This window comes from Dunckerocampus dactyliophorus, chromosome 6 (assembly GCF_027744805.1).
Source record: "Dunckerocampus dactyliophorus isolate RoL2022-P2 chromosome 6, RoL_Ddac_1.1, whole genome shotgun sequence".
Lineage (NCBI taxonomy): Eukaryota > Metazoa > Chordata > Actinopteri > Syngnathiformes > Syngnathidae > Dunckerocampus > Dunckerocampus dactyliophorus.
Window position 1 is genome coordinate 20289968 of NC_072824.1, and position 17666 is coordinate 20307633.

The 17666-nt window shown below is 39.4% G+C and overlaps 1 protein-coding gene across 22 annotated transcripts in view; it reads right to left on the minus strand.

Moving 5' to 3' along the window:
- LOC129182291 (receptor-type tyrosine-protein phosphatase delta-like) overlaps window positions 1-17666 on the minus strand; it is a 220452-nt gene that overhangs the window by 48901 nt on the left and 153885 nt on the right. For 11 of the 22 annotated variants that reach the window (XM_054778205.1, XM_054778215.1, XM_054778200.1 and 8 more), the window contains exons 8-11: window positions 16545-16686; window positions 6869-7057; window positions 2979-2996; window positions 1343-1453 (exon numbers count right to left, since the gene is read on the minus strand). In XM_054778205.1, coding sequence (XP_054634180.1) covers window positions 1343-1453; window positions 2979-2996; window positions 6869-7057; window positions 16545-16686 — 460 coding nt within the window. Of the gene's footprint in view, window positions 1-1342; window positions 1454-2978; window positions 2997-5848; window positions 5858-6868; window positions 7058-16544; window positions 16687-17666 lie in introns of all 22 variants that reach the window. The other 11 variants (XM_054778214.1, XM_054778211.1, XM_054778201.1 and 8 more) reach the window with 2 other exon arrangements.

Consider the following 17666-nt stretch of genomic DNA (forward strand, 5'->3'; position numbering starts at 1 on the left):
TATGCTCTGACTATGAAAATATTCCATTTGTTAATATTGAATCCTACTTCGGAAATTCACTTGTCACGGTTGGGTCTGGAACCAATTAAACGCGATAAACGAGAGACGACTGTAGTCCTTTTCACACATAAAATATAAAAATATCTTCTATGGCATTCTTTGCCCTTGAAACATATCCAGAGATAAACGTGTGTTGCTGTTTTTTTCAGTTTTTTAAAAACAATATAATTGAACATAAAAATTATATTTTAGCATTAAAATGTTTACATTTATACGATCATTGAGGGGGGACTGGACCCCAGTCAGGCCAGTCTGCCACTATAGACGGCAGTGACTCTTACAAAAACATAAATATTGATTTTGGTCCTTGCCAATACTGTTAATTTAATGCAACTGTGGCATGACGCACACATTTGGTGGTGGTCTAATACATTTTATTGAGCATTATATACTGTATCATAATAAAATTGTCATTCACTCTCTCTTGATTGTTCTTAAAATTTGTTCAATCCTTATTTCTTTTCAGGCCAGTGCTGAAACATGTAACCTTCAGTTTTACAGATGCCACTTCTGCATTTTAGGCAGTGTATGTTGTTGCAATGGTGTCTACTGCGATGGTGGCGTCAGTCACAATTACAGCCACCGAGTGAGGCATCTATTTGGGGTGTGGTGTTTATTAAAGTGGCTGATACAGGTGATTCATTGAGGCTCCATGTCAATGAGAGTGGCCGCACCATGGACGAGTAGATAGCCTCACAATCTGGAGATCTGAAGTTCGAATCTCCAATGGAACATCTCTGCATAGAGTTTGCATGTTTTCCCTCTAATTGTGTGGGTTTTGTCTGGGTACTCTGGGAAAAAACACGCATGTTAGGTTAATTGGAGACTCTAAGTTGTCCCTCGTGAACGTGAGTGTGAATTAGTTGTTTGTCTATATGTGTTCTGTGATTGACAGGTGACCAGTCCAGGATGTACCCCCCTCCTCAAAGTCAGCTGTGGTAGGTTCCAGCTCACCCATGACCTCAATAATAACAAGCGGTCTAGAAAATGGATGTATGGTCTATTAAAAGGCCACTATTTGTTTAGCAATAGTAGTTCTGTTAAAAGCTCTGGCGCTTCTCTGGACCCAAAGTGTTGAGACAGATGGCTGGCCCATCATATGATTTTTCTACTATTACACTGTTGTCAAGTTCTTCCTCATTTGGGGATCAGCTGGGTCTCTTTAAAGAGAGTGTGGTTCTTAACATCCAAAAAGTGCCATGAGAAACGGTTTGCTGTGATTTGGCGCTAAGTACCTGGATAGCAAATTGAATGGAATCCAGTGCCCAAGTTCCCCACTCACCTCGAACGTACAGGTTTGCCGGGGTGGAATAGCGAGTCCCATCGCTGTTGGTTGCAACACACTCATACTTGCCCTGGTCGGACTCTTCGCTCATCTCAATTTGAAGTGCACCTGGATGAGGAGTGAGGAAATGAAAAGACGCAGAGGAAGAAGAAGAAGAAGAAGAGGACAAACAGAAACATTGATGGAACAGTTGTTAAACTAATTATGACCTGGTACAAAACTATTATTATTATTATAAAAGACAGATGAGTTTGAATTTCAGCACAAACTGAACCCCGTGGAGAAGAGGGCTAAAAAAAAAAAGCCCGTTCAATGAAGACAAATACATATCTGTCACTGCCAGCAAAAATCTGCTCAAAACAAAAGGTCAGCATCCTGATTTAGAAATGGGAGGGAAACAAAAATTCCATAAAGGGGGATAATGTTCTTCATGCAAGACAGAAATAAATAAGCCAAGCAATCAACATGTTGAGAAATCCAGTCACAAATAGCCTTTTGAAAATTGTCTGCAAATCGAGATGCAGTTACATCACTTTTCAAGGATAAGAACTTGACAAAACCATTGCCATGGCAATAATTCAATCCCAGCTTTTTCAGATCCACCAATGGGATCAGGAGTGTGATGTCATTAAACGCACACCCAATAAAGGAGGGAAAGAAATCAACTGACCTCCATTAAGGCCAACAGATATATATATATAAAAAAAAGAACGACATACGCAAAGCCTTTGGAAGGGGCCGATGCTTTCTCACTCCCTGAAAATAGAAAAATGTCAAAAAAAGTCAACCAGAGTTTTTAGTTTTTTAAAAGATGGTGTTGGAAGGCAAAAAAGCGCCCATTAAAAACTTTATCAAAAAAGTGGTTGTTTGGGGCTTTTTATCGGCAATGAGAGAGAAGAGAGAAAGCAATGGTTGAGAAAAAAAAACAACAACTCATGAAGAAAAGTGTGTGTGCATGTTTGTGCGTGTATGCGAACACACTGATGTCTGAAAGTGTGTCTTCGCCATCTGGACGTTTCGGGCCGAGTGAATAACAGCTGGGAGGGGAAAACAAAACTGGGACATTTGATTGGGTAAATATAGACAAGGTAAAAAAGAGAGAGAGTGCGGGGTCAAGCTTAGGTCAAGACCACCCCAAAAAAAAAAAAAAAAAGGGAAATCAGGTCACCAAAAAAAAAAAAAAATTGTCAACCCAATCTAAGCAACATAAAAACACACCATGCTTTAGACTGACCATAAAGTCAATGTTAAAAGCTACATGGTATTAAAGTAATGATGATCACAATATGATGAATAAGGAAGCAATGGAATTCTGTTAACCAGTGTGTGGGGCTGATGTGGTAAAATGAACAGATGAGCAGATAATGAAAAGATGAAAAGAGGGAAGGTGAAAGTCATAGTATAATGAATTGCTCGCTCAATTCCAATCCATCCCCCCACCTCCCCCTCTTGTTCCCCACTGCAGATGTGGAGCAGCTGGATGAGTGGTTACCACTACAGCAAAGTCTTGGACTGAACCCACACTGATTCACTCATCCTGAGCCACTTCCCACATTGGTGAGACAAGTCGGGAAGCAGAGGGTTGGGATGGAATCAGGCCACTGTGTCATGTTGGTCCTCCCAGCGATCTTACCTCGTATGGGCGTGCCACCTGAGTGGGCAATGAATGCACGAGATTAGAGAGGGAGAAGAAGAAGAAAATGTTAGTGCACAGGAGGGGAAAAGGGCAAAGGAGGGATACTGAAAGAACTGGGGGAGTAACTTGGAAAGAAGAACCAAATTAGAGATAAAAACTAAGATAAAAAGATAGAATAACTAAGACAGAATAAGCTTGAAGAGACAGATTGTGTTGAAAGAGTGACAGAGCTACTGTATAAGGAGATGGTTTATTGATTGGACTTCATTGACTTGCAGCAAGAAGGAGTAAGATGTGGCTGTAGCGGGTCTCTAAGAGGCAGTCTAGGAAGTGTACTTAATGCTCAGGTTTAACCTACACTTATCCTGCATGTGGGTCAGAATCAGTGCTATGCTGCCGTGCAAATGTGCCCGAAAATTCTTTGCTTAAAATGGAAAAAAACCCAATCCCCACCGCTTCAACACTTGAAGGCATATGATGTACCATCGGATTAAAATGTCTCTCGAGCAACCACAAGAGGTTCTGACAGCAAAGACATTTAAAACGGCCCGAAAACGTCAAGCTGAAGCGCCAAGGAATCAGAGTGCAAGCGTGCACCAGGACTAACTTATACTGCAGCCAGGTTAGACAACTAATGATGTAAAAAAACCGAAATCATTTTAATTGAAGAATAAAAAATGCTAATTGCTAGTTGATGCATATGTTTTAAATTTAGCCTGAACAAGCTACCGCAGCTTGAACTGATCTTGTAATATCATGTAAGGCCTCAAGAGGCAACAGTGAGTCTCCTATGCTCCTCTGCCCTTTTTCCACTGGACGCTACCTACTCCACGAGACACAGCTCAATTCCATATTGACATTTCTCCACTGGCAAAAGTAAAAAAACACACACATACACATTGTGGCTTAGTTCAGGAAGCTACACTATTATACTCCAGATTCTCCACCTTGTTGCAGTAGTCCGTTTTCTTGCTGCCCTTAGTCTTCTCCCTTATAAAATAAGTTTCCTTACCGCGGCCAATAGCCACATGCTGAGTAGTAAATATAGATCTTCATTGTCCTCCATTATTTCACAGTTTCCTGCAGCTACTATATTGAACTGGTACTGTTTGAAGTGAAAACTTACTGTGCAGTGGCAAAGGGGCCAAAAAGTCACGGCATCTAACCCTGACGGTATGCTGTTATTTGTATTTCCATTGACAAAGGTTGTGAAGTCTATCATCTGCAGTGGTTTCATTTACAGTCAAACCTCGGTTTTTGAACACCCCAGTTTTCATATGATTCGGTTTTCGGCGTATAACAGACTGTCGTATTTTACCCTTTGGTACGCAGAATCTCATGGTATTACTAAAGATGTGGATGGACTACTCCAGGAATTGCTCGTTTATTCAGCCATCTTGAATCACACAGCCAACACCAATCTTGCGAGACATATCCTGTAAGGCTTGTTCATTTGGCAAAGTCAAACGAGAAAGTTAGTCCTTCTGTCTCCTCAACAAGAGTTTTCAATAAAGGTAAAAGTGATGTTAAATGTCCATTTACCCATGTCATTTATCATTAATTATTCTTATTTTGCATACTTTTTAAATGCACAACTTTATTCTCCATAATGTATTTTTGTTAACATTTTTAGTTATCTGGAACGGATTAATTGGATTTACATTCTTTCAAATGGAAAAATTGCTTCGGTTTCACTATGTTTCAGTTTTCCTCTGACCTTTTGGAAGTAATTAATAACAAAAACCGAGGTTCCACTGTATTCGTAGTACGGTAGTAGTTAGGTGTCATTAGATACAACAGTCCGCTGATCGACTGATTAGCAGCAAAATGTCGCTTCTGTATGAAAGCAAGGATTGAATCGGACAACTGAAAACATATCCAAAATTACCATAAATTACAAAATAGAGAGCATTTACAGCTTTTTGTGTTTCCTCTTTTTTGTTTAATTTATTGGCGGGTTACATTGTGTTGGACTGGTATGATGTCAGACTATTTATGTTATGATGCAGCTATAAGCATCAGGCCGAGAAACAAGCAATTACAAAGAAGCAGTGCAGTTATAGAACATATAGGAGATATCCCAGACATCTTTACTGTAGATGAGCTGACAATACAGTATTCTGGGAAATGAGTGACAGGACTAACAAAAATAGATGTTTTCTGCAAACATCCTGAAGATTGAATTAAAAAAATAACAAAGGTAAAGCAATAAAGGGTGGATTTTCTTTATTTACATACTCTATCCTCTATACATACTATCTTGCACTGGTATAGAAAACCAGTGCTAACGAGGTTATCCATATACTGTAGAGGCTACCCAGGCTACGCTGTCTAGAAGTCTGAAATATAGTAGCCATTGATTTCCTTACAGTGGCTCCGCTTAAGGCCTGCCTAACAGCCATCTCGAGTTGATGACTTATTGACTGGTAACTCTAGACAGCGGAGAGGGGGGGGATAGTAAGTGGGTGAGTGAATGACAGAGTAGGTGAGGGAAGGAATAATTAAATAAGTGAAGGAGTGGAAAAGTAAATTGGCGAGTGTGAGGAAAGAGTTATTATAATTCCCTGGATGTGGAAAGGCTGCAGGTGCACAGGTGAAGGTGAGGCCAACTACTGTACGTCTAGTGTGATGTGTGTAAAATGTTGAATGTGAACTGAATGTAAATGTATTCTGTGTGTTCAAAGTTGAAGCCGAGGTTGTATCTCATGTCAGTGTCCTGTGTGATTGTTAGTAAAATGCATGCCATGCGTTTTAATAACGCTTCAATGTTGTAAAGGTGAGCAGCAGCAGGAAGAGCAGCAATATTAGTGAAAGGTATATAGAAGAGTGGACAGTGAGGGTGTGAACCTCGGGGCAAAAGCACTTACCAAAGGATTCTGTGGTTAAAAAGATACAAAGAGAAAAGAAACAGCATAGACATGGCATTACAATCGGTCCATTCATGATACACCTTGAAAAACACTGGAACCCCCCAACCCCAAAATGGTATTCATTAGCTATTACATTAAACGTTACACTTATTACTAATAAAATAAAAACAAATATTCATTTTAAGGCACAGCTTTGAAAATATGTTTGCAAATATGTTTTAAATTGGTAGTAAAGAAAGTACAAGGAGTATGGGGGCTCTGAGCAGGGACTTTGGGTTGAACCATAAAAAACAAGCAGGTACAAAAGCAAGGAGGTTGTTTTCCACGCAGAAGCCAGAGATTTGGGTGACCAATCACAAGAGAGGGTTTTAGGTCCAGAGTTCATCCCTGGAAGTAGCAGGAGGGGACATTGAGAAGACTTGTTGGGGTTTTACACACTACTGTGGCTAAACAAAAACACCATAAGAGACAATAGAGTGGACATTTTTTGTATCCCACAAACTCTGATTTCACTTCCCTTCACAGTTTCCAAGAAAAAAAGGGAGAAATGTGATTTGATTGATTTGGATTAGTCACAGCAGTGAGATTACTGAGAAAAGGCAATTCCCTTTAAACACGCCACCATTACTTGGGTTATGTTTAAGTTATGTTTAAAGAAACAAAAAACGCATTGAGAAATGCAAAAGCAAAACATGGTGATATATTTTTTTAAGGTGTCATATAAAGCCTGCCGTAATGGTGATTTGCACAGGAAGGCCTCAGAGTGTTTGGAGCGAAGCGAAGAAAGTTCACGTTGAAAGGCCTAGAAGAGTTAAGAGGGATTGGCAACCATCCAAGGCAACTCATAGGAGCAGGAGCAGCACGGCCAGTAACCACGGCAGGGAGTGGCAAGGTTCACAAAAGCGTTGTAGAAAACAGAAATATAAAAAGGGTTGGGGAATATTGAAGCTCTTAAGGGGGAACTAAACCTGGGACTGAAGGGAGGGAGAAGAGCTCGAGGACAAACTCATTGGTTACCTGAGCGGAGCTGCTTGATTCGTCCATTGTTACTTGATGTGTTGACTGGCAGGAAATCCTTGAACCATGTAATTTCTGGGTCAGGGTTTCCACTAGCCGCACAGAGCATGGTGGCAGTCCGAGAGCGCTCCACTACTTTCAGCTGGGGTCCCATGTCTATGGTGGGGAACCCCGAAGGCAGTTGGTCCTCTGTAAGGATTACAGATATATGCGTCAGAACAGAAGTGCACAGTGCTTTTTTTTAACCTGTTTATATAAGCCAACCCCTTACATTCGGATTTAAAAAACATTGCATCACATGCAGAATAATGCAAGATCGAACGCGGATGGAGATATTAGGGCTTCATCCTCAGGGAAATTTCACACAGTCTTGTGACCCTCACATTGTAATAGCTTCAACCAGGTCTTAAATCCATGCTGTATTACATGATTATCTATTGTTAAAAATGTTTCTAAAATGTAAAAATGTTCAAAATGTTGTAAAACTGGGATATTTAGCTACATTCAGACACAATAGGAACACTTACATATATTTTTTAAAAGCAAGATCGACTTTCATGCGCTTTTATTGAAGGCCACGTGACAACTATAAATCAACTGTTCATACAACCTTGCCTTATATTAACAAAAACACGAAAAGATGACACTGATATCAAAATTCAGGACAACTGAGTATCATTAGTTTAGCCTACGGGTTGTGCTCAAAATGCTTTGGGAGACATGCTAGCGTGCATGTAATACAGATATCATTGTTTTATAATAATTAGACACATGGTAAATGACTGTTTGACAATTAGTTCCTAAGTCCCGCCCATGCCCCTGCAAAAATATAGACCATGTTTTTCAACCAATCTTACACACTGAGCTGTGTGAGAAATTTCAAGTCAATCCGACTCATGAGAAGTATGTTTTCCACTTGACTTGTGATATAAACTAGCATACACTGGCAGGCTAAATAGCTGTAATATGGGACACATTCAGTACAGCCTCAGGCACTCCACAGTATGCACAGCTGAGACCTTCAAAAAGAATAAGCAGTTTCTTTCCTCACTCCCTTGAGTGTAGTATTGTTCCGGTTATCCAAGTACATCTTTAAAACAAAACTGAAAATGTCAAACTATCTCATAAATTATTCTAAAAACTACTACATGGAGTTGCATGTTTGTTTGTTTATTTTAATTGAGTCTTTCCCACTCTGAGATCAATAAACAGGAGAAGCATTCAGCCTTAAAGGGCCTGATGTACTAAAGGTTTCCGTGTATAAAAACATGAGCGAAGTTGATAGCGTGTGCAAAGCTGATCGACCAGCAAAGGGTGCAAATGTATTGGTTGGTATTTTTGCGTCTTTTTAAGCATTTTTGAAAGGCAGGTGCAAACCAGCACAGCATTACTTACAGCTCTGGTCTTTGTGTTAAGTAGTAGGCCTATAGTACGTGCAATGACAGACGGCAGAGAGAGAATGTTCAGTGCGCTTATCAACATATCTGGACTGTCAGAAATTAAAATAGCAGAGTAATATTGTCTACCTTGCAAAATTGAATTTTCTTGCGTCTGGATCATTTCAGTGTACCATCACAGTTAGTGCCGGTGTAATAACAAGCCGTGCACTCCTGTCGCATATTTAAAGCATAATTAAACAAACAGTTCATGCTGCCTCAGACTGCTGTACATATCAATAAAAAAATTAAAAATTTAAATAAAATGCTGTCAACAAAATAAGGTGGCCACAGTAAAAACATATAACTATAGATAACTGAAGACTAGATAATTCTATATACTGCAAGTACATTTTCCCCATGTTCACATGAATATCATAACCTAATAAATCGTACATTTCACTGTTTAATCGGTTGTTGTGTGAAACATGTACAGGATATATACACGACATGCTGTAGTGTAAAACATGTATTGTATATTAAATAACAAAATCCACAAATATAGCATTTTTATGACGATGCAATGTCTCTGCTGTAGTTCACCAGTTTGTGTTTATTTGCATCCTCCACCAAGACCTCCATGTACAGGGCATTCATTTATGGCCTCTCTGCTGTCCCAAAGTCACTCTCATGGTGAGAGCCGCTGCCACAAGCAAAATCTTTATTGAAATAGGGCGCTCCGCACCACATTTGCACCAGTTAAAAATCACGCAAGCACTCTTAGTAGATCACCCACAACATGCCCACTAATAGTATGTGCTAGGAGTGTCATGAGACACTCAATTCATGAGACAAGACGATACATGAGATTGGGTCTACGAGAAGGAGACGAGACAAGATTTTAACATTACTTTTAAGAAAGGCACAATGAAAAAAAATATCAGAAATATGACAATATATTGAAATCTACTAATTTAATTTCTACTACGTTTAGGGATGGGTACCGGAAACCGTACTTTTATAGGCACCAACCGAATTTCATCAGTACTAGCACAGATTCACGTAAAATCAAAAGATACCATGTTTCGGTACCAAAACAGCAGTCGCCAAGTGGAGTGTTATGCCGTCGCTCCGAACAACATTCAATTCACAAGAGAAAAATACGTAGCCAGAGGAAGGGGGCGATGTTTACACCAAAAAGGACACTAATTAAAGCTACAGAAGTTGAAATAACTCATATTTTTAAGTATATGAATACAATAAAACCTACCTGTTTAATAAATGTCAGTGTTCTGGAGGAAGACACTTTTAATACATGACATGACGCCTGGATACATCCTGATGTGTAGAAACGACCAAGCTAACAGGTTGTAGATAGTATTAAAAGTATGTGAAAAAGAACATCCCCAGCGACATCTTTAGTAATACTTTTATTTAGTACAGCAAGACTGGAATGTCCACATATAACAAGTTAGATGTCATTGACATGTAATCCAGCAATTACAAATAATTCATTACGAAGCGGTTTGTATTTAATAGTGAATAGTGAACTTAATCTACCCCAAAGGCAAATTCTTTCTATGCCTCTCAGGAGCATCACAACCGAAGCAGATGTCATTTAAACAAACATTACAACATTACTGACAACACGAAAGAGGCATAGACATTTATATTATCTGTTAGACCGACGGCTTTAGCAAGGGAGGCTTCACAGCTAATAGGACATAGCTTCGTATTCTTCTACACGCAAAGCCATTCAATGAGCACAATCGGCCCCTAGAATTCATAGTAGTGTCGTTCAGAGCAAAGAAGCTTGCTTCACTTTCATTTGGAGTTTGTACTACAGTACTTCAATTTGTAAAATATTATACCTTTATTTATTTTTACTCCATCCACTTTTGCTCATTTGTTTTGAACTTATTTGACCTCCTTCACACAATTATTGTTACTATAAATACAAGTACGTAGAGCTGGGTTCATGTTGAAAACATTTCTGAAACAACCGCAAAGTTGCCATGCAAACAGTTGGATTCTGTTTTGATATATTTGTGAAAGTTTATAGAGAGACAAATATCTTAAATTAAAGAAAAATAATTACAAATTTAAATTTGCATCTCTTACCACATAAACACACACAAAAGTATCAAAAATTGGTGCCGTTGAGCACCGGTACCCCTGTATCGTTCAAATGTGAAAGGTATCCACCCCTAACTACGGTACACTCTTCTGAACTCTGTGCCACTGGCGCGGCCTCCACCCACCGAGACAAAGAGACTGTAGGACTGACAAAAGGGCTCACTCCGTTCTTGCCGTTGCTCTATGGAACAAACATGCCAAGGTGTTGAAAGGTGTTGAAATTAATGCACAAAAGTCAACCCTCTTCAATGCATGCATGCACATGGCAACATAATGAGGCAATAATTTCATTTGCCTTTCATTCATTTGCATTCATTGTGTGATTAATAATAATTACTAATTAGTAATATTAATAATTTGAAATTCATTCATTTATTATTGTCCCAGGCCTAGTGCCCACTAAACATTTTTTTTCTGAAAGAGTCACGTTTTAATCTTGTGAGATCTTGTGACGTACAGGCAAAGCAATTTTCTTTGTTTGCTTATGCAATTTAGCGCTCGTTATGTGGGCTCTTATTAGATCTAGCCCAAAGAGTAATGCAATGATTTAACATCAATTATTCTCAGTCTGTTGTAATATAAGATTTTAAGGATGGCCAAATTCTATTTTTTAGATGGTTTTCCTATATGTTTGATCTTGGAGGTATTTTCATTTTTGCCCCCCACCTCCATGCTTTAAAAAAAATCCAGAATCCCTTGTGATCCTTTTCAACCTCGCTGAGCCTCATTAACGGGAAATCCTAGCACCGAGTCTCACAAAGGAGATGCTAATTCTGGTAGTAACCCATCGAACTGTAGCCAGTGGGTCGTGAGACAGTAGCTCTGCAAGCACATATGTGTGGCCTTTTAACAGCTCTGGTTTCAATCAATCACAACACCGACAAATGGAAACATGACATAATAAACCAAAGGGAACAAGATGAGAAGGTGTTTGATGGCCTGTATGCACGCATTGGTGGGTGGGTGGGGGGAGAAAAACAGCAACATTTGCAAAAAAAAGTGAAACTGAATAGCGGGGACAAAGGAAGGAAAATAGGGCCAAAAAAAGAGGAGAAAGGGAGCACAAGAGACGGAATGCAGCACAACAATCGTGATTCTCTCTGCTTTCATTATGCAAACACTTCAAAGAAGGCCCCTCATAGGCAGCTATAATGCATTCTATTTCATCTACCTGGGGTGGGACACTGCTCAACTGTGAGGACGCACAGTTAAAAAAGCTGCTTCCTGACATATTTATGTAGCTAGAGCGCGTAATAAACACACACATTTATGTATTCCAACATAAAGGCTGTCAACAGGTGCTATACAATCATGCAAAAGTAATAGAACATCATTTGAAGCTATTTTCTTAGGATTAGTTCTTTATAGAATATTCATTATCTTGATTACATGGTAAACAGCATAGCTCAGTCAGACATACAGTATGGGGACAGTCAGAATCACGTTTTGTCCTTTAAACTTCAGTCTACATTAGGACCGTCCAAACTTTTTTTTAAAGAATGAAACCGCAAATTTTTGTTGATTAAACATTGTGGTTTTTTTTAAACAGCTCAACGCAAAATGGAGCTCAATGTATAAAAAACAGACAAGTAGACATTTTTAAGGTAAACTTATTATTAGTATGAATTTCGGTCTTTGCCAATTTTTTCTCATTTTTGATTTTTAATTTTTTTTTTCAAATATTTCCTCTTTCTTCTTAAATAATCTTTGTAAATTTACTTCTCATTATATTATGACTTTAGTCCCGTAATGTTTTCACGTTATCAAGTTATAACTTTTCCCCAACCTAATTTTCCAAAAATGACACCTTTATTTTGTTTTGTTTCTCATAATATCATGACTTTCTTTCATATCTCAACTTCATGCTACTAAAATGACACTAGTTTTCCTCATAATAATGCAAGTTTAACAGCTGTGGGCTGCAAATGGCCCCCAGGTTGCACTTTGGACACCCTTGTGCAAATGCAGCAAATCCACACAAAAGCAAACAATAATAAGGTGACTAGCAGAGAGAGCTAACTAAACTAAATAGTAGCCTGATTAACAATTACCAACAGGTGCTTCTGCCAGCCACAAGTTAAAATATGATCGTAAATTGTTACTGGAATTACAAAAGAGAAGCAGTGTGGATTATGGAGACGTGGCGTGGAAAAACGCCTTCTTGGGCTGCTCTGCGAACAAGGAGAAGCGTACAACTGCACGTCGCTTTCGAGGGAGATGGAGGAGGTGCCACAGATGGAAGCATTTTATTTGCATTTGACAACGAGGCTAAAGGCTAGACCATGACTCCGGTTCCATCTCTGCTATTGCTCATTTTACATAACCATTTGTAAGTGGTGAGTACCTATACACTTTATCATTTAAAATGCATTTAATAAGTGTGTGAGGCATATTATAGTCGAGGTTCCCAAAGTGGGGTTCCCCATGGGTACACAAATTGTCATAGGGGGTACGTGAATAAAAATGAAAAACAATTAGCGCCTAACAATCACAATAACAAGTACCCCTGAACGCTTCACGGTGCAAGAGAACAGAGCAGAAAGGGGACAGACCATGGGGTGATTTTGGTTGGCCGGCCACTCCTGGGAAGATTCACCACTCTTCTATGTTTTCTCCATTTGTGGATAATGGCTCTCATTATAGTTTGCTGGAGTCCCAAAGTTTAGAAATGGCTTTATAACCTTTTCCTGACTGATAAAGGTGAATTAATCTGAGTTAAGCTATGTTTTAACGGGGTGGGGACTGGGTGGGGGTGCACTGGGGGGGCGATCACATAATCACACAGGGCCATAAATAATAATAATAAAATAATAATAATAAAAACTTTCATTTAAAAACTGTATTGTGCGTTCAGTTGTGTTGTCATTGCCTAATATTATATTTGTTTGATGGGCTGAAACATTTAAGTGTGACAAACATGCAGAAAAATAAGAAATCATTTTTACCACACTTGTGAGAGGAGCGTTTTGAGACCTAAAGTAATAAGTGTAACTTCATCCAAAAAAAAAAAGAGTAAATATTATTAATTTGTCTAAAAGCATGAGCGAAAACCCAGAAGAGTTTTTGTTGTAGAAATTCTCTTGCTGAAGCAATTGTTCAGGTACATGGTTTTGAAGAACAGTACTACAAATAACTGTATGTGGTCCTGCCAAACCACACCAAAAATCACACCTTGGGGGACAACTGACAAGTAACATTAAGATATGATAAACTATCTACAAACTAAAATAGGTAAACAATGTTATTATGTTATAATTCAACATTATTGTTGAATTGGGTTAAGACAACAGATGAACAGATGGAGTTTTGCATTAATAGTCTGAAAAAAAACAACCCTAAAAAAGGCAGAGTGAGGACATTACCCCATGTACAACACAAGCTTTTTGTCATCCATCATCAGGACAAGTGTAAAACAACACCTAAATGTTTTCAGGGTAACGCTGCTGCTCCTTGAGGTCAGAGCAGACGCGTAACCCAACGCTCCCGTGTTGACGGAGCCTCCCACTGTTTCATTTGGATGCGCTCCCACTCCACTGCTTCCACTGTGTGCATAAGCCAGATAATTTCACAGCTCGTAGACAAAGCCGGTCTCATAGTCATGGGAACTGCCTCGCAAACTGCTGCATCTGCTTTGTAGGACATCCAAAATGAAATGTGCACACATTTGCTTGTTGGATTTGTCATCTGTAAATGTGGAAGACCGCATCACTGCTTCAGAAAACCCAAGTGTAATAAGTTCTACAGACCGTTTCTGCCATCTATGACAACACAGTTTGTGGGTGGACGCAATAAAATAAAGCCCTGAGTATCACATTCTCACGATGTACAAATTTCATGTTGTCCAATCTGTCTTTGACATTTTAGCACAAATACCGATGGGATTGAAAGAGCTTTAAGGACAGCTAGACTATGGAATGTACCGTATGTTATATAAGGTCATTGCGGTTTATTACTTTGACTTTTACCACTTCCTTGCACAAACATTTGTAAAGTCACACGTGGCTGTCATATTATACAGACCACTACATCATATCACCGTCAATTTAGATTGAGAATATGACCTGCCTTATTATGAGACATATGTCAGGCTTTAAACTTGTTGCAAATAAAAACTTTTGCAGAAGAACAATATTAAGTGCTGAAAAGCATCAACATTACGTTACACGGTTGTGTATTTTCATCACAGACTTTCCATGGCTGTTACCATTTAAGTCACAGTAAAAAACAATGTTTGTGGTTTGTTTGTTTTTTGCATCCAGATAATTTATGAGGTGCAATTTACGTTAAGCCACTGGAGAATGAGAGCATTAAATCATGGTAAGAAGCGAAGAACACCAAGGAAGAGAATGTTACCCATTGTCTGATAATTTTACTATACAATATTAATTGTCTATACATTTTCAAACGTACTTTTTTGAAAATGTACGTTTTCAAAAAGGGTCTTGTAGTGCAAGATCTGCAACTGTTTTAATTAGTGTGCGGTATAATCAATAAAAAAATGTGGCTATAATTATTCCTACTTTGATTACCTTTCCAACAAACACAAACTTTATGAATAATACAGCAGCTGACTCTACACGGGAATCCTATAGTGAGTGACTGCGCTCCAATTCATTATTATTTAAGCCTTTGCCAATCGCAGCCATTACTGAAGGCCAAGATTTCAATTAGACTGCTTCTAATCCTCAATAATGAAGCCGGCTGACCTTAGCATCACATCCCTGCTGTCAGACAGTCCGTCACTGGACAGAGACAGAGGGACACATGACTGACTTGTGTATGCGTGTGTGTGGGTGTGTGTGTGTGTGTGTGTGCGTGTGTGTGTCTAACTGGCATTTTGGACTGACAGTCTGTCAGGAGCTATTAGCAGCTCCCAGGTGGGCTCTTATTCACCCACAGTAGCAACTGGCTCCTCAGTGGCGTAGAAAAAGGCTAATCACCATGTAAAGAATGCTCTCAGATCCCAGGATGAATGAACATGTGTGCTTGTGCTTAGGTACATGAGCCATAATGTTCTGGATGAGGAGGAAGAGAGAAGATGAGGGGTGGGGGTGGGGTATAGACTTCCATCAAGGGAGGCAGGAAAATCAAATATAGAGGCGGCGACGACACAGCAGGAGCGTATACAGATGTGCATGCACCACTGAACACACACACACACACACACACACACACACACACACACACACACACACACAAACTGACACACAGCATGTGATGATGGAGATGAACAGCACAGAGGATGCAAAGAGCCATCTGATGTGAATAATTTAGAGGTTGTTGTGAGGCGGACCGAAGAGCATGTGGGGCGAGCGACTGAGAGATGGATAGAGTGAGAGAAATAAAGTAAGAGCGGCTCAGATGAAAAGAAAAGCACAAGGCTAAGTATATTGTACTTCCAAAAGACAATAGGCTGCCTTTTCCCCCACAAGCATGGACTTTAAAGGCAGTCGGTGTGATTATCCACACTTGAGCGGCTTCACTCGCTAAGACAGTCGTGAGCTTCCAACTACGGGAGCATAATGTTCTCCTAATGGACTCCTAACACTAACATCACCATCTGCATTAATGGACTCCTGCTAACACTAACAAGAGCATGCAGCCTTTACACTTATTGACTTCTAAAGAGACCCTTCTTCCTGGCTTGCAGCTTTGTCAGCAGTAATATTTCTAATTCATCATCTACTAAGAACATGTGGTGAAATATACGTAATTCTCTAACGTCAGGGTGGGATAGCTGTAGGGTTAAAAAAGACCTTCAATTAAGTTTATGGTCCTTTGTGAAGGCAGAATTTTTAATGAAGCTCCTCTTTTGGATCTATTAGCTTGTGCAGGCGTATCTAATAATGCAGCATTTCACTCATGTCCGTGTGTATGGTTTGAAAAACAGTGCTTGGTGGCATGCATCGAGGCATCATAGTTAGCCTCATGTGTGGCGTTTGCATGTTGCTTGCGTTGGCTCTCTCTGCGTACTCCGGCTTCCGCCCACATCCCAAAATTTGTCTATATGTGCTCTGTGATTCACTGGTGACCAGTCCAGGGTGTACCCTGCCACTTGCCCAGTTGCGATAGGCTCCAGCTTATCTACGACCATAATGAGGACAAGCATGGATGGATGGGTGCTTGGCAGCACGATGCCAAACTATGTGTGTGATGGCACTGACCTCTTAGCACACTTAGTCTGGTGGAGGCGGTGATCTCTCCTGCCGAGTTGGAGGCATGACATTCGTAAATAGCCTCATCTCTGGGTGTCCTCAGGGGCTGGATCCTCAGGACCGAGCCGGACCCGTCGTCAAACTCTATTACCTGTTTAAAAGGAACAAGAAGGTATATATGGTTGCAATGTACAATGTTCATGGTGTATGGTTCAATATATATGGTGCATTAAATGTTATAGAGATTAAATATAGTTTGGTGCCTTTAATTAGGAGAACCCATTTGAGTAATGGAAACAGGAGGACCAGTTGTAACTTGTGCTGACAAAATGTGAAATCTCTGCAATCATTTTTCTATTTGGAATATGTAATAACATTTGGTGGACTGGACTACTTAGATTAAACTATCCTTGAATATGATTAGTACATGCATATAAGAGATCAGGATTTTGAATTCTATGAAGACTTCAGCTGACTGAAATCCAATAAATCTAAATTCCCACAGTACCCTCCCAATGGACAGAATAGGACTGGCTTAATGAGGAATATGCAACAGGTTTATACACTGTATTAGAAATTAAAATAAAAAAATCCCTTTGTGATTCAATCACAAACAAAAAGAAGACACCCAGGAGGAAAGAAGTATTAAAGCAGGGGTTGGGAACCTTTTTGGCTAAGAAAGCCATAAAAGCGACATATTTTAAAAAGCATTTCCGTGAGAGCCATATAATATTTTTTGACACTGAATACATCTAAATGTGTGCATTTTTAAGCAAGACCAACACTTTTATAATAATATAATTTAATAATATAATAGTCCCTGAATTGATTATTTTTAATAACGTTGTTATACTCAAACTAACCAATAATAAATAAATACTTCTTACCATTAATGAGACTTCTGGTGCTGCATGGTTTTGCACCGTGCGCCCCCTTTCTTCTTCGTCAAAGCGGTTGGCTCTGCAGAAGTCACTAGCTGACTAGTTGATTAAAGGTGGGAAGTGTCACGTTCTGTGCTATGCCCTGCATGACAGCTTGTTTATTTGAACTTATTAGTTCTGGGCTCATGCGCTTATTTTGTAAGACTTCCTGTGTTGCTCTGTACAGTTTTCCGCTGCTTTTATGTTCTTT